This window comes from Acipenser ruthenus, chromosome 10 (assembly GCF_902713425.1).
Source record: "Acipenser ruthenus chromosome 10, fAciRut3.2 maternal haplotype, whole genome shotgun sequence".
In the NCBI taxonomy this organism is placed as follows: domain Eukaryota; kingdom Metazoa; phylum Chordata; class Actinopteri; order Acipenseriformes; family Acipenseridae; genus Acipenser; species Acipenser ruthenus.
Genome location: NC_081198.1, coordinates 881,603 through 904,509, shown reverse-complemented (window position 1 = coordinate 904,509; position 22,907 = coordinate 881,603). Strand labels below are relative to the sequence as shown.

Here is a 22,907-nt window from a genome sequence, read left to right as displayed (position 1 = left end):
AAGTAGGAGGGGGAGAATTTATCCAGTTTCTAAGAAGAATCTGTTTTGCCACCACAGTAAACAATGCCATAGCATTTTTTGTTTTGACCATGCCCATTTTGATCACTTGTCACATACTGTACAAACTCTTAGGCTGAAAGACTTTGACACACCGATCATGTTATTTAAGTTCTGTTTGCCACTGTCCTGGCATTTGGAGACGAGGGAAAGGGAAGCTGATTTTGTTGTCTTCCTTTGCAGCTCCGGACAGCTGCAACATGGGCTCTGTAACGAACGGTGGCTGTGAGTATCTGTGTCTCCCTGCCCCCCAGATCTCCGAGCACTCCCCTAAATACACGTGCGCCTGTGCGGACGGCATGGAGCTGCACCCCGACATGAGACACTGCCAGACTGGTAAGAGTGTGTTTTTAAAGCGCTCAGTGTCACTATGCATTCGTTCAGCCAACAAGCAGCATGTTGGACTCCCTGCTACTATTCTTAAGCCAGCGGTCTGCCATATCTACACATGCCTCTTTCTACTGCTTGTTTTGTGTTTTTGAGTTGACAGCATCATGCATTTAATTGATTTGTCTGTCTAAACAAAGGGAAAGACTCGGGTTGATAGTTTGCTGTAAAATTGAAATCCCTTGTGATAGCTGGCTTTGAATTATGTGGGTTAGTTCAGATGGTCTGAACAGCGGGAATTTACTGCCCTCTGGACAACCGTGCAAAAGCTCTGCCCTCACTAAAAGATCAGCAAGAACCGTATATTTTGGATGATTTTGCTGGAGGAAAGCAATCGTCTGTACGCTGTTCAAAAACTTAGTTTGTCAGGCCGTCTGACCCCCAGCTACTGCTTTCTAAAGAAGTGGTAGTCAATTCTGCTGATGAGGGGGCAGCACAGATGCTGGCTTATTAAAGCAATGCACTCCTGCTCTGTTCTGCAGGTGCTAATAAAGTGCTGTCTTCTGTCCACTGTCCAGCTTTGTATCAATTGCACACTTCGGCAGTGTCCTGCTTTCCTATTTTATACTTTTCATTTGTTTTCGTTTTTTTTTAGTTTTATTTTCTGTGTGGCATGGTGCATCATGATTTTTTTTTTTGTATTAATTACATTCAAGTTTATTAAGAAGAAAATCTGCTCGCATGAAATATTACAAATAGCTGAAAAAAGGAGTTTTGGACACAATTATTTATTTCGTTGAAAATGTTTTTTCCATTGCTTTATATGGGGAAAAATAAATGGCATTCTCATATGAGGTCATGATGCATTTGCGTCTTCCATAAGTCCCCATATATAAGACTAGAAGAGTGTTTTTTTGTATCCGTCCTCATATGAGGTGGCCATGCATGAAAGGGTTAACTGGCATTGCTGCACACAATAATGGGAGAGGATTAGGAGATTGTTCTTGGAGAACAGTGTTAAATATTCATGATCTACTCCATAGGTGTCCCAGCAGTGAGGCCGAAAACAAAAACAAAAACCACCACCACAAAAACCACGACCACTACAGCCACCTCCAGCACTACCAATCCAACGACCATCCCAGCTACAGCCCTCCCCTCAACCAGCACAGCTGTGAGCCACCCTGCCGCCCCCTCCCAGCCTCCTGCTACAGTCCCAGAGGAGCTCAGCGAGATCACCACTCTGCCTCCAGCCAACCAACTAAGAGAGAACAGCAATCTGTCACATCAGTGTAAGACCTGTTGTGTGTGTCGTCCCTGATGAAAATGTACCCTTTTTGTGTAAAACATAGTGGATACTTTTGGACCTACATTTTGCAAATGTACTGTCCACTGCTCCCTCTTCATCCTGCTGTAGTCAGGAGCCAGAGTGCTGCTGTTCTGCTTTAACGAGAGTGCAAGTTACACAACACCTGCAGCCTCCCTGGCAGCTATTTGGGCTGCTAATGGTCATTTGTCAGGGTTACTCTGAACCAGCAAGCTGATGTGCACAGTTAATAAGCTGGACTGAACAGCAGCTCCCCATCATCTGGCAGCAACAATGTTATTTTCAACTGGCTGTGTTCTTTTGTGGTTTTGGAACAAAAAATTCAAATGGCTGGTCAGTAGTTTAGAACTGATTGTTTATCGGGGTAATTTTGCAGATGCTTAGACTATAAATCGTCTGTGCTTTTACCGTGCTGGTTTTTGCAATGCTTCAGCATGCTTTACCACACTTTGCAATGTCTTTGCGATTCCCATCTTACTCGACCACAGTAAACTGGTATAAGTGATTAGCTGCAGCATTTGGGATGCTTTCGTTTTAAATACAAGGGCTGCAACAGCTGAGTTATCAGACATCTTACACGCACACACACGGAAACACACACAGCTCCTCTGAAGCTTGAAGCTTTATCTGATGTTTTTGCCACTATTGCAATATGAAAAGGAAGATGCAAAGAAGCTGTATCTCTACAGCATCTCTTAAGTACACATTAAGTACATTGTAACCACGCAGAGAAACATTGTAATTATGTACAAGTACACGTGTATTTACTAAGTAACTACAATGTAAATACATTTCATTTGAAACACTTCACTACCCATATACAACTGCAGACTACAAATGATCAGCAAAATACTCCTGAGTATTACCAGTGCCTGTATTGAATACTGTATTCGTGCAATAAAACAAATCGCTAAAACTTGGTTTACTACGCTACCTTTGCACTGCTCCGGCACGTTGCAGTTTCCCTCACTTTTACTTGTGCACTGGCTCAGCACAGCACAGCACAGCACCAAGGCAGGTGCAGCACACGTTTCTGTGTGAAGAGGGGAATGGCTAGCAAGTTCTCTCTGCTGTGATGGTAATGAACACAGATCTGCTTGCAGGGATCCTGTGATGTGATGGTAATAAACATGCAGGGATCCTGTGATGTGATGGTATTAAACACATATCTGCTTGCAGGGATCCTGTGATGTGATGGTAATAAACTTGCAGGGATCCTGTGATGTGATGGTAATAAACACAGATCTGCTTGCAGGGATCCTGTGATGTGATGGTAATAAACATGCAGGGATCTTGTCATGTGATGGTAATAAACACAGATCTGCTTGCAGGGATCCTGTGATGTGATGGTAATAAACATGCAGGGATCTTGTCATGTGATGGTAATAAACACAGATCTGCTTGCAGGGATCCTGTGATGTGTTTCTTTCTGTTTCAGCTGGGAGTGAGCAACATCTTCTCGGAAGCAGTGTCACAGTGGCAGTGATTGGCATCATCATTCCTATAGGTTTGTACGAATAGAATATTGCAGCCTGGGCCTTTCTGAACCGCATCTTTCTACAATAGAAAAGCAAGGTCCAAGCAGAGACAGTAGAGCTGTTTCTTGATGATTTCTCTTTGCAAAAAAGGAAGGCAGTAAACTGGGCATTATTTCTAGGAATGCATCATGTCGCTAGCTCAATGGGGAGGGCGGCACTAGTGATATTGACAAACAGGGAATTGCAGCCCGGCAGGTTTCACCAGCAGATGGATTATTGAAAACAATTAGGCAAAACAGATTTGCTAAAAATGAGGCAGCAAATGTGCTCTGCAATCATCAATTCTCTAACCTTTCTCCTGGACCCTTATTTACACAAATAGAAAACACACACATACACATGCTGAAATGACTGTGTGTGTAGTTCCTATTTACCCTTAGTATTGGGCAGCAAAGGCTGTGCAGCTGGTATCCATGCATTCAGCTGATTGTTGTCTCTGCCGCAGCAGTGCTGGTCGGGGTGATGTGCACGGGAGGCTATCTGATCTGGAGGAACTGGAGGAGGAAGAACACAAAGAGCATGAACTTCGACAATCCCGTGTACCGGAAGACCACGGAGGAGGAGGAGGAGGAGGAGGAGGAGGAGATCCACATCGGGAGGACGGAGCAGATCGGCCACGTCTACCCAGCTGTGAGTGCCAGGACCCCTGCCACTGCGTTCCCAGACAACGCGTCTCATTGCCATTCCACACAGGGAGCTCTCCCCGGTGCTTAGTCAGACGAAACGCCCCGGCTTTTCACCGCAGCTCACAGTCATGCAGGCGCTCAGAGTGAGCCAGAGTCTTCACTGTGGTTAAAAACACGCAACACATTTTAAAAGACAACCACGGTTTGTTTTTTAATCAGGAGGAGGAGAAAATTAGAATGTTCTGCTAAGAAAAGATTTTCTTTGAATCCTTGTGTGTGTTGTTTTATACAAGTCTATAGTTACTTAACCACAGGGTTTGAACAGATTCAGTAGGAAATAGGGCTTTGACTGTTGTTCCCTATCATTATGTGCCATTAGAAGAACATTTTTGGTTTTTATAACTTACTGTTTATGGTCATTTTAGAATATATTAAAAAAGAAATGTCTGAAATTAAAAAATATGGCTAAAATTCCTTTCTCAAAATGTACTGTATTATTAACAGCTTTATTAAGCCCGCTGCTCCTTTGAGATAAAGGATCGAAATGAACAAGGGCCCAGGAATATCCCATTCATTAGCACAGGTGACCAGCCTGCCCCAGACTAATCATTCTGAACCTGCATCTCAGCTCAGTCCCCTGGGACCAAAGATGAGGTGCAGAGCCTCGCTATGCAGAGGCCTCTGTGCTCAGCGTCGTGCTGCTAGAGTAGGGCACTCAGATCACTGAACTGCACTGCAAGTGGAATGTCAATGCCAGTTGGGCTGGATGATTAAAAACTAGGAAAGAAAATGCCACTGTACTTCAGAACAAAGGGAACCCCCTGCAGTTCTGTCACCCCCGTATCCATTATAAAACCAACAAGGCAAGCCACCACTACCCTGGGTTGAATGAATTTGCAGCTGTAATGGGATTTGCAGCGCCTGGATTATTACATTATGAAATGTTTAGAAAGCGCTGTGCAGATCTCAGAGCTGTTCTGTTAATGTGTTTCTATCGGCTCTCTGCAGCGCGTGGCTCTGAGTCTGGAGGATGATGGATTGCCATGAGGGAAACACCGGCCCGTCGTCCACGGCGACCGCGAGCCAAGCCAGGAGAGCAGCGGCTGCAGGTTCGAGGTGCTGAGAAAGCGGAGGGCTGGGGGAGCTTTATTTTTTTTTTTGTTACATAAATGCAAATCCTTTTTGTGATCTACAAGTTTTACTTGTTGTACTACTACTGCCCTTTTACAGTACTGAGGCAACCTGTTAATGATGACTAACCTCATTGCCCATCATGTTAGTGTGGATAGAGAGATTCAATCCCCCGCAGACTGGACTGGACCGGACTAGTACACTCGTTAATACTGCTTAATGGCTCATTGTTTCATTTTTTTTTTTCCTTAAACTTTGTGGATAGTGTTGCACTGAAAAGGCAGCGATTTGATCACTGGCAGGCAAAAAGGGAGAGTGGCAAAGAGGGTTGGGAGGGGTAGCTAGGAAGGGGCAGTTGTGAAAATGGTTTGAGATTTAAAATTGTGCTGTCGTAACTGGTAAAGAAAATCCCTGTAGATAATGGGTAGTGCCAGGTTAGTGAGCTGCAGGGGGTAGACTCGGTGCCCTTTACCATAAGCATTCATCTCCACTATGTCAAAGCGCTGGGGCAGCATAGCCATTGAGGTGGTAGTGATGCCATGTAACAGGGTATTGTATCAGCCTGTTAAACACATGCATGAATGATCCACACAGGGGGCTGGGATTGCAAGAGAGCCCACCCCCTGTCTGTCCACAAACTGCCTTACAACGGCAAGGCTTTAGCGACATCTTAGAATCCAGAGCCTCAGTGTGTTTGTACTGCTGTGTGAGTGGGGTGTCTTAGAACCCAGAGCCTCAGTGTGTTTGTACTGCTGTGTGAGTGGGGTCTCTTAGAACCCAGAGCCTCAGTGTGTTTGTACTGCTGTGTGAGTGGGGTCTCTTAGAACCCAGAGCCTCAGTGTGTTTGTACTGCTGTGTGAATGGGGTCTCTTAGAACCCAGAGCCTCAGTGGGTTTGTACTGCTGTGTGAGTGGGGTCTCTTAGAACCCAGAGCCTCGGTGTGTTTGTACTGCTGTGTGAGTGGGGTCTCTTCCCTCTCCGCAGCTGAATCAAGCAGGGGAAAGTCACTTAATTGAGGTTTCTTAATTATTTTGCTAGCTCTCCCCCTGGATTTACAGTTGCTGTAAATGGCAATGGATAACACTGAGTGCTACAGGCTAATATGAAGCACACCACTAGGGGGCTCATGGTTACTGCAAGACTGGATGGGATTCCTTAGCAGGAAATAAGCAGAGCGCTCCAAATCCTTCAGAAATTGCCAGCTTTGGCAGATTTATAATATATAAAACAACACATTTGATGCTTCTCTGCATGGCAATCCTTCAAGACAAGACAAGCGTTTTATGCTTAATTTCTTATAGTTCCAGCTTGTGTTAAATGTTTTGAGGTTATAGGTTTATTTAATGCTTTGGGAATCTGCTTTGAGTTCAAGAGTGTTTATAACAAACACATTTCACCCTAAAAAGTGAAGGGCAGTCGACCCCATGCAGCTTGGAGAGGAGATGACCTGTGATCATTTACATGTGGGATAGCAACTTGCAGGGTGGTGTGTACAACAGCATCCTAACGTGTGAAGCCAGTGATGACAGAATCTTTTATTATTTTCAATTCATTCATAAAAGCAGTAGATACCCAGATCAGCATACTAGGAAAGTACTTGCCCTGCAGCCCAATGAATTAACTGGCACTCTGCACTGAGCAATGCCTTTGTTCCACAGCTCCACACTGGCTATCATTCTTGGTATGTGACAGTGTCGCAGTCCCTTTCTGTTACCTGTGTGTGCAGACTTGGGGGATTTCTAACACACATGCTGGTTATTAGTGTGGACTCTGTTCGTAATGCAAACATATCAGAGACTGTTCCATTTTCTATGCTGTTTGTTGCACAAACTTTGAAATGCGTTCTGCACTGTGTAAAAAGTCTTGGGGGAAGGGTGATTTTTTAAATAATGATATGTAAATACTCTTTCATATTACAAACATTTTGATAAACATTTCTGTAAAAAAAATAGCTATAAAATACCGCAAAAAAAAGAATAGACCTTGAATATGACTGTTTGTTTGTTTGCAACAGCAGTGCAGTTTTTAGTTTTTGTACTACTTGATTGTAACACAAATTAATTAATAGCCAAAGTGTTTTGTATCTGTTTCGTTTTTGATTTGTTTTGTTGTTATTGTTTAATAGTGTTGCGTTCTATGTTGCATTTGTTGTACTCCATTGTCTTTCTTTATTTGTTATTTGAGTTTAAGTTATTGGTGCCTTGTTGGTTTTCGTGTGTATTTCATGTGTATTTTAGGGAGGGGGAGGTTTAATATGTAGCAACTGCTGTACTTACATAGGAAATCATATACAGTACTATATACCAAAATTGACTTGCTTATCTTTCTATAAAAGTGAACTGTTCATATATATATATATATATATATATATATATATATATATAAAATACATTTATAAAAAGTCGCTGTGTGCTTTTGTATATCTTTTTTTCCAGTTAGTCTCCATAGTAAAAAAAGAAAAAAGTCTATAGACTATGAGATTTGAATTTGATGGTGTTGAATTTATTCTCCTGCATTATTAAAAAAAAAGATATTTTGTCCAAGCGCTCCTACATCCTCTCAGACACAAAGCCAGCTTTAGCGTTCCTTCCAGAAGCTGTGCTAGTGATGTGCAGGACACCTGGGCCCTGAGCTGCACTGGAGCCACGGTCACCAAACCCAGAAACACGATCCGTGTGAGAGTAAAACATTGCATTTAATTAGGAGCTAGTCTCACTGGCCCATCGGTAATCTCAGTCAATAAACCACAGAAGACATACGGCCTCCTTTACATATAAAAGGAAAGAAGTGCTCTTGGAGTCCTGGGTGACCCTAATGAGCTCATTGCTACCATGTACCCATTGATTTCCTTGTCAGTCTCGCTTGAAGCTTTCAGCAGCACTGGGCAGGGTGCTGTTTGTGTTCTATTTTGAGTTGCACTTTACAGAAAGCCCAAACGAGTTAGAGCACCGGGGTCTGTTACAATGTCACTGAATATTATAAATGTGCAATGGAGTTGACGATAAGTGTTACATTTACAGTGAACAGAGACATAGCGGTTGCAGTCATGTAAATGAATTGACGATCTCAGCCTGTAGACCACTGCACTGTCATGTGTCAGGATCTTTTTAAAAGAATATTTGGGAACCACTGCTGTAAGTAACTCCAGCCCCAAGGACGCGATACACACTGTAGATATCTCCTTTTCTGAGTTTCTCACAATGGTAATTATTTTCTAACGTTTGTTTCTGTTTTCTTAAATAGGATAAGACTGACTAGCAATTATAACAATACTGAAAAACACAACAACTCCACTGTGCAGTGACAGGGTAACAAAGCCTACATAAACAAACACATACATAATATAAAATGTAATGTTTCTGGTATTTATATGAACTGACGTTAATATGTAACTAAATATTGGTGTTATTCTATTCTAATGTCTTGGACCTGTAATCTGGTGAGGTTCCCAGCGTCCCTCAGTCTTCTTGTAGTACCCCCTCTCTGTTTAATGTATGCCTTCGCTGTTCTCTGCTCCTCGACCTGTGAATTGCAGGGTTACTTTCTTCATCAGCCTTCTATTGGAATGCTTCTCAATGGAACTCTCAGCGCATCATCATTGTACAATAACAATGCTGGGATCTGAAGGCCTCATTGTGATGCTGGTGGAATGCACTGAATCCAGGTAAGATATCTTAATACCACGCACAGGAGCTGGGGTGGCAATGCGTCAGTAAACTCTGCAACTGATAATACCATTAACAGGACAAAGAGCAGGAACGCAGTTCCAATGTAAATGTGAAATGTTCAGCACGTATTCTTGACATGACTAGCACATGAATAAGATTCATATAATTGTATCACAATTTACACACATGCTTATTTAATAGCTTTCTTTCTGCACAGCTTACACATATTAAACTCTTGATGAATGCATGCACAAACTGAATACAAATATAGCAGTAACACAATTATGGTCTATCTTTATTGTCATTACCGGCCCATTAGTGTTTGTTGCAGCACCTCTGGGCAAATAATGCCAAAACAAAGTGATTTGCAATCTGTTTCATCAGCCTATTCCCTGTTTAATTATTTATGATAACTGTATCCCCGTACTGCAGCCTCGCTACCAATGCACAAGTGCTGAGCTCCAGTTAAAAACAACAGTTTACTCATCAAATTCAAATTTGAATGTATTAATTTAATCAGGATAGATCTCATTTACAAGGGAGTCCTTCGAAGAGAGGACAGCAAGAAATAACATCCTATAAAATCAAAACAAAAATAAGAAGCACATCATTCAAACAAGACAAAAACAATTAGTAATGAGTGACTGGCGTTGTCAGGAAGGGTAAATGTGGGGTCGCCTTGTGGATTGCTCATAATAACACTCAGCTTCTTGCCAGGATAAATAAATGATTAAATAAAGTCCTGCATCCTCCCAGTATAGCTCATTACTCTGCTCTCACTCACTGTGCTTCTCACAGCACTGGTGTGGGGAGTGCCGTGCTGTTCAGCATTGTTGCTCTGCAGATCGTCCATCACCCCAGCACTGGGAAACAGCCGAATAGTATAACAGCGAGTCCTTCGCAGGCTTGGTGATGGTGATGAATGGCTGCATTGCATTTGTACAGTATCAGCAGGATTCTCTTTGCAAGGATGTTAACAAAGGGCACACGCTGCGTTCAGAGCCAGGTGAAGTATGAAGCTCATAACCACCGGGGATGATCCCCAGACTGAGAGGCAGTAGGAGAATGAATACAGCCAGAGTGTCACACCTGTACTGTACACCAAGTGCACGGCTTCGTATGCAGACTGGCATGTTACTGTACATGAACATTAAGAAAACTGCAATCCATGGTTTTATTTTAACATCATTTGCATGTATAAATGTCTTTCCCGCAGACACACCATGGTCTCAAGTGCAAGGAGTTTGGTTGTCTCAGCTTGGCTCAGAGTGCTCTGTTGAGGGTTAGGGTTAGGGTTTTTAGATGAGAGCTGCAATGTTGTTCGTGTCTGTGATTGGTTTAGTTAGCAGTAGCACAGTGGGTTGCGAGTGCTTCTCTCTTGTTGAGGCTCATTAGAGTGCAGTCATATTTGCAAGTTATTATTTTTCAAGCACACAGCTTGGTTGAGCGATGCTGAGAACTAAAACAGTGCTGTAAAATAAATTTGTCCCCTGGAGTTAATACTTACTATTTCAATACGCTGGGAATGATCTGTAGATAAGTTTTCCCAGCCTTGCATTGTATTAATAGTTTGAACCTTTTCCTGCTGCGAGGGTTGAGCTGATCTGAGTTTCCTATCTGAGGAATGCCTGGGCTAGTTTTGTCAGCTTTGTCATGTTAGACTGTGAGGCTAGTGTTTCACAGTCTGCATCTCGCTCAGGTCGACATATAGCCAGTGGAGCAGCACCCGTCTGGGTCCTCAGGGCTCGGCTGTGTTTCAGTGTAGAAGGGGTATAGTTTTCAGTGGAGAAGGGAGATAGTTTTCAGTGGAGCAGAGGTATGGTTTTCAGTGGAGAAGGGGTATGGTTTTCAGTGGAGCAGGGATATGGTTTTCAGTGGAGCAGGGGTATGGTTTTCAGTGGAGCAGGGATATGGTTTTCAGTGGAGCAGGGATATGGTTTTCAGTGTAGAAGGGGTATGGTTTTCAGTGGAGCAGGGATATGGTTTTCAGTGGAGCAGGGATATGGTTTTCAGTGTAGAAGGGGTATGGTTTTCAGTGGAGCAGGGATATGGTTTTCAGTGTAGAAGGGGTATGGTTTTCAGTGTAGAAGGGGTATGGTTTTCAGTGGAGCAGGGATATGGTTTTCAGTGGAGCAGGGATATGGTTTTCAGTGTCGAAGGGGTATGGTTTTCAGTGTAGAAGGGGTATGGTTTTCAGTGGAGCAGGGATATGGTTTTCAGTGTAGAAGGGGTATGGTTTTCAGTGGAGCAGGGATATGGTTTTCAGTGGAGCAGGGATATGGTTTTCAGTGTAGAAGGGGTATGGTTTTCAGTGGAGCAGGGGTATGGTTTTCAGTGGAGCAGGGGTATGGTTTTCAGTGGAGCAGGGATATGGTTTTCAGTGGAGTAGGGATATGGTTTTCAGTGTAGAAGGGGTATGGTTTTCAGTGTAGAAGGGGTATGGTTTTCAGTGTTGAAGGGGTATGGTTTTCAGTGTCGGAGGGGTATGGTTTTCAGTGGAGCAGGGGTATGGTTTTCAGTGTTGAAGGGATATGGTTTTCAGTGTCGGAGGGGTATGGTTTTCAGTGTCGAAGGGGTATGGTTTTCAGTGTCGGAGGGGTATGGTTTTCAGTGGAGCAGGGGTATGGTTTTTAGTGGAGCAGGGGTATGGTTTTCAGTGGAGCAGGGGTATGGTTTTCAGTGGAGCAGGGGTATGGTTTTCAGTGTTGAGGGGTATGGTTTTCAGTGGAGCAGGGGTATGGTTTTCAGTGGAGCAGGGGTATGGTTTTCAGTGTAGAAGGGGTATGGTTTTCAGTGTTGAAGGGATATGGTTTTCAGTGTCGGAGGGGTATGGTTTTCAGTGTAGAAGGGGTATGGTTTTCAGTGTAGAAGGGGTATGGTTTTCAGTGGAGCAGGGATATGGTTTTCAGTGGAGCAGGGATATGGTTTTCAGTGGAGAAGGGGTATGGTTTTCAGTGTAGAAGGGGTATGGTTTTCAGTGGAGCAGGGATATGGTTTTCAGTGTAGAAGGGGTATGGTTTTCAGTGGAGCAGGGATATGGTTTTCAGTGGAGCAGGGATATGGTTTTCAGTGGAGAAGGGGTATGGTTTTCAGTGGAGCAGGGGTATGGTTTTCAGTGGAGCAGGGATATGGTTTTCAGTGTAGAAGGGGTATGGTTTTCAGTGGAGCAGGGGTATGGTTTTCAGTGTAGAAGGGGTATGGTTTTCAGTGGAGCAGGGATATAGGTTTCAGTGTAGAAGGGGTATGGTTTTCAGTGTAGAAGGGGTATGGTTTTCAGTGTCGGAGGGGTATGGTTTTCAGTGGAGCAGGGGTATAGGTTTCAGTGTCGAAGGGGTATGGTTTTCAGTGTCGAAGGGGTATGGTTTTCAGTGTCGAAGGGGTATGGTTTTCAGTGTCGGAGGGGTATGGTTTTCAGTGGAGCAGGGGTATGGTTTTCATTGTTGAAGGGATATGGTTTTCAGTGTCGGAGGGGTATGGTTTTCAGTGTCGAAGGGGTATGGTTTTCAGTGTCGAAGGGGTATGGTTTTCAGTGTTGAAGGGGTATGGTTTTCAGTGTTGGAGGGGTATGGTTTTCAGTGGAGCAGGGGTATGGTTTTCAGTGTTGAAGGGATATGGTTTTCAGTGTCGGAGGGGTATAGTTTTCAGTGTCATGAATACCAGGTGAAGCAAAGTGCAGAACTGGAATACGAGAAGTACAGGACTCGGGCATTTATAATAAAAATATAAAAAATCAGAGTGTACCCTCCACAACAACTAGAATGTCTGTACGTGATGTTAATTGTAAAAAAAGAAACAAAATTCATCAAAGTCTCTGCTAGTTTTATTAAAATGTATTTATTTCTGCTCCCAAGTCACTGTGTAATCAGCCCATCTTCTTCACACACAGCAGGTACGGGTTGGTCACGATTACACGGAGAAACAGCGCTGTTCCACAAACATGGCAAAGAGCAGCGCGCTTGCAACACACAGGAACACGACAGCCCCACCTCATAGCTAGCTATGCTGCGTGTCCCTCGCGTGGTTCTAATCCGTGTACGAGGGGCATTAGCACAATGCTAAGGACATAGAAAGAATGCACATACAGTAAATATTGGAAGCAGCTCCTTCAATCCAGACGCTGCTCTGAAGTCCTGTTTAGAGGCGATCGTGGGAGCTGTATGGCTCTGCTGAGTAGGCCCTGTGTAGCTGTGCGGCTCGGAATAAGAGAAAGGCTTTGGATGGAGTTGCTATGAAGCCGGAGAGTCCCTCTGGCCTGCGTGGGTATAGAGAAGGTCAGCAATCTCTGAGAGGGAGGCCTCCAGTGCAATAGACAAAGCAGTGTTCCCATCCTAAAGAGAGAACATACACAGCACAGTGAAGAGGGAGCTGAGAGAACACACACAGCACAGTGAAGAGGAAGCTGAGAGAACACACACAGCACAGTGAAGAGGAAGCTGAGAGAACACACACAGCACAGTGAAGAGGGAGCTGAGAGAACACACACAGCACAGTCAAGAGGGAGCTGAGAGAACACACACAGCACAGTCAAGAGGGAGCTGAGAGAACACAGCACAGTCAAGAGGGAGCTGAGAGAACATACACAGCACAGTGAAGAGGGAGCTGAGAGAACACACAGCACAGTCAAGAGGGAGCTGAGAGAACACACACAGCACAGTCAAGAGGGAGCTGAGAGAACACACACAGCACAGTCAAGAGGGAGCTGAGAGAACACACACAGCACAGTCAAGAGGGAGCTGAGAGAACACACAGCACAGTCAAGAGGGAGCTGAGAGAACACACACAACACAGTGAAGAGGGAGCTGAGAGAACACACACAGCACAGTGAAGAGGGAGCTGAGAGAACACACACAGCACAGTCAAGAGGGAGCTGAGAGAACACACACAGCACAGTCAAGAGGGAGCTGAGAGAACACACACAGCACAGTCAAGAGGGAGCTGAGAGAACACACAGCACAGTCAAGAGGGAGCTGAGAGAACATACATTTTTTACCATTTCCCCTGACTGGGTTTAATCTGATTAGGATTTGCTTCCACGCAATCAGGACCTCCCACTCAGAAGTTAGAAAGCTAAAGAACATCGCTGCTGGGTTTAGTATGTTAGGGTAACCTGCAACATTTTTTCATAAAGGACAGGTGCAAGGCTTCCTTATCTTGTATTACACTAGACAGAGATGCCTAGCTATTGCAGGAGTTACAGGCAGTGACCTGCAGAGGGGGCTTGTCACACACCACCACTGGACATGGCAATGCAAATAAAAATATAGAGAGAGAGATACAACAGGTTGAAATGACTGGTAATGTCATTGAAATGCATGTAACTGTCAGGTAATGAAGTGTTTCAATTAAGCGTTTAATGAACTGGGTAACGGGACACTCAAAGTGAAATGATTGATTGAGTCTTTCATTAACAGCGTATTGAGACACTGAAATGATTGATTGAGAATCTCTAACCACAGGGTGTGCCAGCGCCTCTGGGCAGCGCTGTAGAGAGTTCAATAATTCAGCAATGGTAGTTTACAGTGGCTGAGCCGCCTCCCTTGAGCCATTCCATTCTCGTGACGGTGTGTGTTTCGTTCCATTCTCGTGACGGCGTGTGTTTCGTTCCATTCTCGTGACGGTGTGTGTTTCGTTCCATTCTCGTGACGGCGTGTGTTTCGTTCCATTCTCGTGACGGCGTGTGTTTCGTTCCATTCTCGTGACGGCGTGTGTTTCGTTCCATTCTCGTGACGGCGTGTGTTTCGTTCCATTCTCGTGACGGCGTGTGTTTCGTTCCATTCTCGTGACGGCGTGTGTTTCGTTCCATTCTCGTGACGGCGTGTGTTTCGTTCCATTCTCGTGACGGCGTGTGTTTCGTTCCATTCTCGTGACGGCGTGTTTCGTTCCATTCTCGTGACGGCGTGTGTTTCGTTCCATTCTCGTGACGGCGTGTGTTTCGTTCCATTCTCGTGACGGTGTGTGTTTCGTTCCATTCTCGTGACAGCGTATCTTGTATCTGCAGGAATTGATGTAATTTATACTGACAGATGAATGCGCAACTTATGATGGTAATTGTATCCTTCTGTCTCAACATGAGGCCCCCTATAATACCAGCCGCTGCCTATAATTGGGGCTAACCAGGAGGGAGATTTAAAAAATGAAGTAGGCTGCATTAAATAGATTCTGGGCTCCACTGAATTATCTAGACAGTGTTGGATCTACAGAAGTAATAGCATGAACATTTTATATACATAGATTGATTATATATATATCTATATATATATCTATATATATATATATATATATATATATATATATCTATATATCTATATCTATCTATGTGTATATATATATATCTATCTATATCTATCTATATATATCTATCTATGTGTATATATATATATATATATATATATATATATATATATATATATATATATATATATATATATATATAAAAATTTTTTTTATATATATTACATTTACAGACAGAAATACCCTAAAGAGACTACCTTGCACTGTTCGAAGTCTCATGATTGATTTGTACAGTCCTGGTACACACAGGGCCTCCTTATCCCTGCCTCTTGTTCAATTCTGTTGATTCTTGCAGAGAGCCTTCTTTAGCACAAGTTATTGTGTGTGTGTGTGTCTCATATTCTCAGGGAACATGGAGGCCGTCTGTCTGTCTGATAAATTTAATCTTGAGGTACACAGAGTGGGGGGGTCTGTCTGTCTCTGTATGTATGTTTTTCCATGTATCTAGAGAAGCGTGTGTGGTTAACCTTGGTCTGGATGTAATTTACAGCAGTGTCTGCGGAGATCAATGTCGCTGACATGCTTGTTTTAAAGTTGATTATAAGTGTGTCGCTGTTACTTAGATTCCAGGTGTCAGAAACATTATTGGGGCTTCGATTTTTGTTCATCAAAAGGAAAAGCGTGCAGAACGGAAGTGGAAGGCTTGGACAGATCCACGGCTGGTTCACTGCCACGTGAATCACTCCTTAGGGAGCACAGAAACCAAACTGCGGACGAGGCTGTAACCCGTGACTCATCCTGGCAGCGCTATGCAGAAAGAACTTGCTTTTACTGGAATATACAGCAAGCTGATTGTATTACTCTGGGTACACAGTGGCACCACACACTACTGACTGGGTTATGGTTGAAAGGAACTTTGCTGGTCAAACCCCCTGCATTTCGGGGTACCACAATGTTATTTTATTCCTCAGTTTGCTTTCCCCCGGGGATGCCCGCTCGCTGCTCTCGTTCTCTATACTCACGTTGTCGGCGAGCTGTGCTCTGCAGCCTGGCTGGGCCAGCAGCAGCCGCACGATCTCCGCGTGGCCGTGCTCGCAGGCACACATGAGCGCCGTGGAGCCGTCATCGTCCTGGATGTTGACGTCAGCCTCGCACGCCAGCAGGGACCTCACCATGTCCGTCCGGCCATGACTGACCGCCAGCATCAGGGCCGTCTGACCAGCCTGCAGGTGCACGCAGGGAGAGCTCATTACCATCTCCACCTCGCTCGGGCCTCGCATCCTTACAACAGCTCCCATGGTAAAAGCAGTAAACTACTGTGTACCCAGGATACAGCTACAGAAACAGCTTTCATGGTGACCAAATGGTGGTTTATTCAACCAATCTCAAAGAACCATGAAAAAAAACTAAGCTCTTAACTATTTTATATATTTATTCTATTTATTTGACAGGGACATTGTATAATTCTTTACATAAATGAACATGTCAGGTGATGCATTGTACCCAAATTTAGCTAAAAGCTAATTTTCATTGGTAGTCCCTGGACTAAGCTCTAACTAAGCTCTCTCTGACTCCACAGCCTCTATCCGCTGCTGCTAGTTTCCTAAACTCACTCTGACAGCCCACCGTTTACTGCTACCAGTCAGGATGACTACAACTCCCAGAACATCTCTGCAAGTTATGTAGTCTTTTAGCGTATATGTCCTATTGTAAGTGACTCTGCATATAATGCACAGTTCACAGCCTACCTCTGAAAAGCGCTTTGTGATGGTGGTCCACTATGAAAGGCGAAATATAAAAATAAAGATATTATTATTACTATAGATTTCAAGTCTCTGAGTCGTGCTCCCAGTAGATTAGGAGTGTAGGTACTGTGCTGTGCTGTACCTGGCTGGCTCTGGTGTTGATGTCTCCCTGTCTCAGAAGCTGCAAGGCCACCTCCATCTCCTCCTGGGACTCCGTGGCTGTGAGTGAAGCCAGCATGATCGCAGTGTAGCCAGCCTTGTTCTGATGGTCCACCTTGCACCCCCCTGAATGAGAACCGGGTTAAAGATACTGACTGCGTTACACTGCACAGATTACACTGCACTATCACAGATTACACTGCACAAACACTGATTACACTGCAAAAACACAGATTACACTGCACTTACACTGCACAAACACTGATTACACTGCATTTACACTGCACAAACACTGATTACACTGCACAAACACTACACTGCACAAACACTGATTACACTGCACAAACACAGATTACACTGCATTTACACTGCACAAACACAGATTACACTGCACTAACACTGATTACACTGGACTAACACAGATTACACTGCACTAACACTGATTACACTGCACTAACACAGATTACACTGCACAAACACATATTACACTGCATTTACACTGCACAAACACAGATTACACTGCACTAACACTGATTACACTGGACTAACAGAGATTACACTATAATACCGAATGAGTTTCCCTTGGTGCAGTACTTGCAATGCAGTAAATACAGTGCTTTCAAATGATCTCAGGGTTCAATAATCCTCAGATTCAGTTTATGTTTAGGCCATGTGGACAGTGGGCTGTACAGTATGTGTATTTCACTGGTAGCAGTATATCACTGTTTTTGGTGTCTCAGGATATTATTAGTTCTAATACCAAACATCAGCATAAACTTAATAATACATTAATTACTGGAATGTAATATTACAGTTTTGCACTGAAGTGCACATAATTATACTGTAATACACTCTATCCATATAAAAGATCTATAGTAAAAGCATAGTAAAGTGCAGTAAACTATTGTGAAAGCATAATAAATTATCAAAAACATGGTAAAATGCATGGTAAAATCATAATAAACAAAATGACAGTGCAAATGTTATAATGGTATATAATGGTAGAACCACTGCTTTTTCCCCCCTCTACTCCAGTAATCATTTTAATGATCCCGTTCAAGTTGTAAGCAAATCGGGTGTTTTTTGTTTTGTTTAGTTTTTTTAACTTGTAGTTAATTGTTTTTTTCAGTACCGGTACCATGTTATATTTCAATAACCCTTTTTCCGTACCTCAGTGCTCATCACAATACGTTGACTATAAATATATATCATTTTTTCTACCATAAAAATATTTGTAAGTCGTCTTGCTGTTGCTTACACAGAACTGCAAACACCGAGAGAAGCAGAGACACAGCGAGAGCAAATGTACCAAGTTCAGCTTTTCTGAGGGGAGCCCCAGCAGCGTTCTTGTTCAATGATTATTTTCCACTGCTCCGCTATTCATTAGAATGGGCAGGTTCAAGCTGCCTCCCCCCCATGCAGTCTCCTCATTACCTGTACCCAGCAGCAGCTTGACAATGTGGAAGTTGGAGTGGGACACGCTGTAATGGAGAGCAGTGTTTCCATTCCCGTCTGCCAGGTTCACAATGAAACCCATCAGCTCCGGGGTCATTGCTTGCAGCTCCCTGAGGTACCCAGCCACGCTGTCGGCCGAGGAGGCTTTCTGACTGGAGACTCTGAACCACTCCTGGTACACCACGCGCAGGCACTGCCTCTGGAGAGCAGGGGAGAGCGCTGATTTACTGCACAGCCCATGGAAAAAATGAGAACTGCATCCAAGAAATCTCCTCACGCCACGCTGCTAGGGATTGGGGGAGCACACTGCTTCAGATTTCATTGCATGCTTTCTAGAGTCATTCTCCATCTTACACCATTAACCATTGTTCCTCCAGAAAATTATATATACATACAGTACATATGCTATCAATGTAACACCATGCATCCACAACAACACCAGTTATATGACTAGCAGAGGGTTATGAGCACAGCACTTTGTCATTGTGTGTTAAAAAAAATTGTAACACTTTACGTTGTGTCTCTAATTCCTGTGTATTGACATATTAGTTACTTAGTAAATACATGTGTACTTCCACAGTTATGGTGTTATTGTGCATGGTTACAATGCACTTTACACTAAGTATACATGTATTTACTAAGTAGCTGCTATGTAAATGCACAGGAATTAGAGACACTTCATGGAAAGGGTTATTAAAGAACATTTACCATCTCCTTGTTGGGGAACGCAGTCTCTGTGAGGTGATCTTTCAGGTAATGACAGGCAGCCAGAAAATTCTCTTGTACTGTTTCCCTTAAATTAAGGAAAAAGAGGCCAATTATCCAGTTATCTGTCTGTCTATAGATTCACTTCCAAGTGTGTAAATGAAGTGCATTTTAATGTCAATTTGCATGGCATCCCACAGAGCACCATGTGTTACTGTGTGCTACTAGATTAATAACTGCATTGACACAAGAGTTACTGTGTGCTACTAGATTAATAACTGCATTGACACAAGAGTTACTGTGTGTTACTAGATTAATAACTGCATTGACACAAGAGTTACTGTGTGCTACTAGATTAATAACTGCATTGATTTGTAGGTAACACGTTCATATTGCACAGCCACAGCCATACCCGTAGTAGTAAAGGTTCTGCATGAAAGTGTTAATAATTACACAGTGCTTTGTAATGACCTTGTAAGTCCATCCTATTTAATATGGTTTAATAATTGAGTGGTGTGATATGTGCCCTATAAACCAATCCAAGCGTGTTTGCAATCAGGTTTAAAGTGTAGCCCTTATTGTAAGTGTCCTCTTTCACAATATTAAAGAGCTCTTAGAAAAGTTACCTATAGCAAAAGCACAGCAAAGTGTAATAAAGCATTGTAAAACCCAGAGAGGTATGGTAAAGCATATTAAAAAACAGAACAAACCAGGGTAAACTATGGTAAATGCAAAGTATAACAATGAGCAGAGGGGGAACACTGCAGCATTTCCGTGAAGAATGACTGTGATAAGCCTTTCCCAGAGAGGATTTACTGTACCTGTCAGCCTCCTCAGCCTGGCTGTCTTGAAGGCAGCTGAGACCGCTGGCCTCCTCAGCAGCAATCCGTGTTTCCATGACCCCCGCGGCTGACCTCTCGCTGGCCCTGTCACCGGGTACTGAGCTGCCATCCTCCGTGCCAGAGCTGCTGTCCTGCCTGCTGTCCTCACCGCTCGACTCCTCGCTCGAAGTCGTTTCATAGCTGGACACAAATTATTATTCTTCCAAGAGTTTCTTTTGTGCATTGCCACATGTCATACAACTGAGTTTTTTTATAGATATGGATGTGTTTACCATCCTTATTTTCATTGCATTTGAACAGAACAAAGACATCTAGACCATGCATGACATATTGCTGCTATCTAGCCCTTTGAGAGTCCCGTACAGTATCTGGTTGCTTATTGTATATTACTTCTGCTCCATTACTGTACAGTAGGTGATCTGGGAGCTCAAAGGTTTACAGGAACAGCACACAGCTGCCAGTGAGAATAGCCCGGACCCTGAAGCAATAAGGATGGCTGCACCTTTGCCTCGATTATATGAGAATACACTTTGAGTGTGTGCGTGTGAGTGGGTAAAAGGCTGTTGTTGAGCTGAAAATGTTACTATGCCACCCTGGTTAAATATTTAGAAAAACCTGAATAACCGACCCGCTTACCCCCCATTGATGCCAACAAACTTGAGATTCTTCTTCGCTGCGCTCTTCCCTGCGCTGACGCTGCAGTCCTTCTTCTTCATGATGGATTTGAGAGCTGTAGCTGGGGGGCTCCCTGCAGCAACACAGCAGCATATTGTTACACTTCATCATTCAGCTTGCTTCCATAGACTGTCAGGGCTGTGTCCTCCGGGGGCAATCAATAGTGAAGCTTTTTTGCTACAGATGACAGATAGCATAACATGCACAGAAAAAAAGACAACAGACAAACCTACTGCCTGTGAATCCTCACTCGCACAGGAATAGGGCTTAGACTAAGCTGGGTTTAAAACGTATACATAAATTGACATAGGACTGTTTGATTTGTGATTCAGTGGCATCCCTGGTATGTGTTCTGTTGTATAATATATATAGATATGCTCTTCCTCTCTCGTTTACAGGTCAGTCTGTGTCACGGAGATCAAGACGGGAAATGCTACTAGAAGCGTGGTTGCTGCCGCTCGGCAGTGTCCCAAGAGAAACTGACTTTCTGGATCCATTCATAGATTTCCAACCCCAGCTCTCTTGTAGCCATTAGAGGTGTTAATGGTTTAAGAATGGTCATGCATTTTAACACCTTGAAGACGCTCTGTTAGCAGTACCATGGAAGAATACTGTACTTCCTCCAAAATCATGTCCCATCCAACTACACAGGTACAAAAATCCTATTTCAATCATTTGTATCTAGTAACTGTTTAAAACGATGCATGATAAAAATGCGAGATCCAGGAACTCAACTGTGTGTGGCCCTCTGTTGGCCTGCATGACTTTCTGCATCCTGGAACTCAGCGGTCACTCAAATCCAGTCGCGTTTCTCTTGAAGACCAATATAATTGGTTGGGTGCCTGGTACTGATCCTTTGTCAGGTACGATTGGTCGACCCATCACTCCTGGAAACCAAACCCCTTCCGTCAGCTTTGAGAAGCATCCTGGACTTTGAGATGTCTAAACTGGACACCGCCAATTATTACCCCAATTTTTTTTTTTTTGAGAGTCCGTCTTGCCCACATTTGCCTCAGTTCTGTCAGTCTTCTTCGAGTAAAGATGTGAGCAGATGCTCTCCACAGAATCACTAGACTGCAGCAGGGACCTGAGCAATGTGCCTGCCTTTGCCTCTATCATCTCTTTCGGATTAGCTGCAGAGCTGATGTATAGATTTGACTGTACTTACTATATAGAGCATTAGCATGTGCTGATCTTCACAAGCTTCTCGCGGCTTGGTTAATTCTGCAGGCTCAGTTCCCTTTTAAGCATAAAGCACAATGGTTGCCACTCATAAAGCTCACTGAATCACTTAAGATGGGTTTAAATGGTTTTTAGGATGGTGCTGGCTTAATAACCTATTCATGAGAGATACTTTAAGAAGGATTTCGGTATATTTCATCACACAGGATTAGTTCAGTCAGTTTAGATCACAAGGGGTATCAACATATTCACATTTCAATTAGTTCAAGTCTTCATTTTTTTAAGATTAGGTTGAAAATTTGCTTTCTGATGTTTTAAGACCATCGTGTTTTTTGGAAAGCAGTGAAGCATTGGGAAAGCATGGGGAAGTGTAGTCAGGTATTGAACTGTAACCTGTGCAAACTTACCAAGGCCAGTGCAGCCCTGTTATAAATGAAGTGTATTGTTATTGTAATCATGTCTAGACACCTTTCTGTAAAATACTACAGTATCAATAAAACACTGCAGTGGGGTACGGTACAGTATTCAAAGTGGTGCCCTGGAAAAGCCAGCAATATGAAAACCTGACCCCAGAATATGATTTGAATACATAATATCAATCTGCAGCTGGGGACTGCAGATTGTAGTATTTGAACTGAGAAATGGTTGTCTGTCTTTGTTAGGAATGCAAGTTATTCTTTTTTTGTAATCCAATAGAAATACCAAGCACTCCATTACTGTTATGAGTAATGGGGCACTTTGTTAATGTGTTGTTGCTTCTGTTCTGTGCTATCTGCATAGGGTCATGGGAAATATTTTAAATAAATAAATTGCATTTTTGGAATATTAAAATTTAGTCAACCAACAACAACAACAAATATTTACATCACTGTAGAATGAAAGAAGAGCAAGCATCTGTTCCCTCGACATATTTAATACTAAATGTGAAAATGTGGGCTTCTCTCTTCTAATTCCCGGGAATAAAATATTGCAGCCTAGCAGTAAACTTGAAACACTTTTATTTAATCCCAGCTCGGTGGTTTACAGGACTCCAGCATATAGAACAAAAACACAAGCAGTTTATTTTATGCAGTTACATCGACCTAAACTCATTTTTCCAGCTTACAACTCATTTTACAGCCCTTCACTATTTCCTGAGAACACGGTTGGCAGTTTCTGTGATTAACCATCTATTTGCCTAGATATGGTCCAGTGGTTTATCCTTTAGCTATCTCACATTCCTTTAGATATGCTTGCTAG

General features: G+C 43.2%; 2 protein-coding genes across 11 annotated transcripts in view; one reads left to right on the top strand and one right to left on the bottom strand.

Moving 5' to 3' along the window:
- The window catches only part of LOC117400465 (low-density lipoprotein receptor-related protein 8-like), a 62,702-nt gene extending 55,387 nt beyond the window's left edge, over positions 1-7,315 (top strand). For 2 of the 3 annotated variants that reach the window (XM_059031435.1, XM_059031436.1), the window contains 5 exons: positions 241-393; positions 1,428-1,676; positions 3,150-3,218; positions 3,695-3,879; positions 4,884-7,315. In XM_059031435.1, the coding sequence (XP_058887418.1) occupies positions 241-393; positions 1,428-1,676; positions 3,150-3,218; positions 3,695-3,879; positions 4,884-4,922 (695 nt within the window). In that variant the 3' untranslated portion in view covers positions 4,923-7,315. The remainder of the gene's footprint in view (positions 1-240; positions 394-1,427; positions 1,677-3,149; positions 3,219-3,694; positions 3,880-4,883) is intronic. The other variant, XM_034000520.3, reaches the window with a different exon arrangement.
- A 4,308-nt stretch (positions 7,316-11,623) lies between these two features.
- The window catches only part of LOC117400444 (KN motif and ankyrin repeat domain-containing protein 4-like), a 36,438-nt gene continuing 25,154 nt past the window's right edge, over positions 11,624-22,907 (bottom strand). For all 8 annotated transcript variants that reach the window (XM_059031427.1, XM_059031426.1, XM_034924540.2 and 5 more), the window contains 7 exons: positions 20,448-20,559; positions 19,791-19,991; positions 18,973-19,057; positions 18,244-18,463; positions 16,793-16,935; positions 15,928-16,128; positions 11,624-13,002 (listed from right to left, as the gene is read on the bottom strand). In XM_059031427.1, the coding sequence (XP_058887410.1) occupies positions 12,901-13,002; positions 15,928-16,128; positions 16,793-16,935; positions 18,244-18,463; positions 18,973-19,057; positions 19,791-19,991; positions 20,448-20,559 (1,064 nt within the window). In that variant the 3' untranslated portion in view covers positions 11,624-12,900. The remainder of the gene's footprint in view (positions 13,003-15,927; positions 16,129-16,792; positions 16,936-18,243; positions 18,464-18,972; positions 19,058-19,790; positions 19,992-20,447; positions 20,560-22,907) is intronic.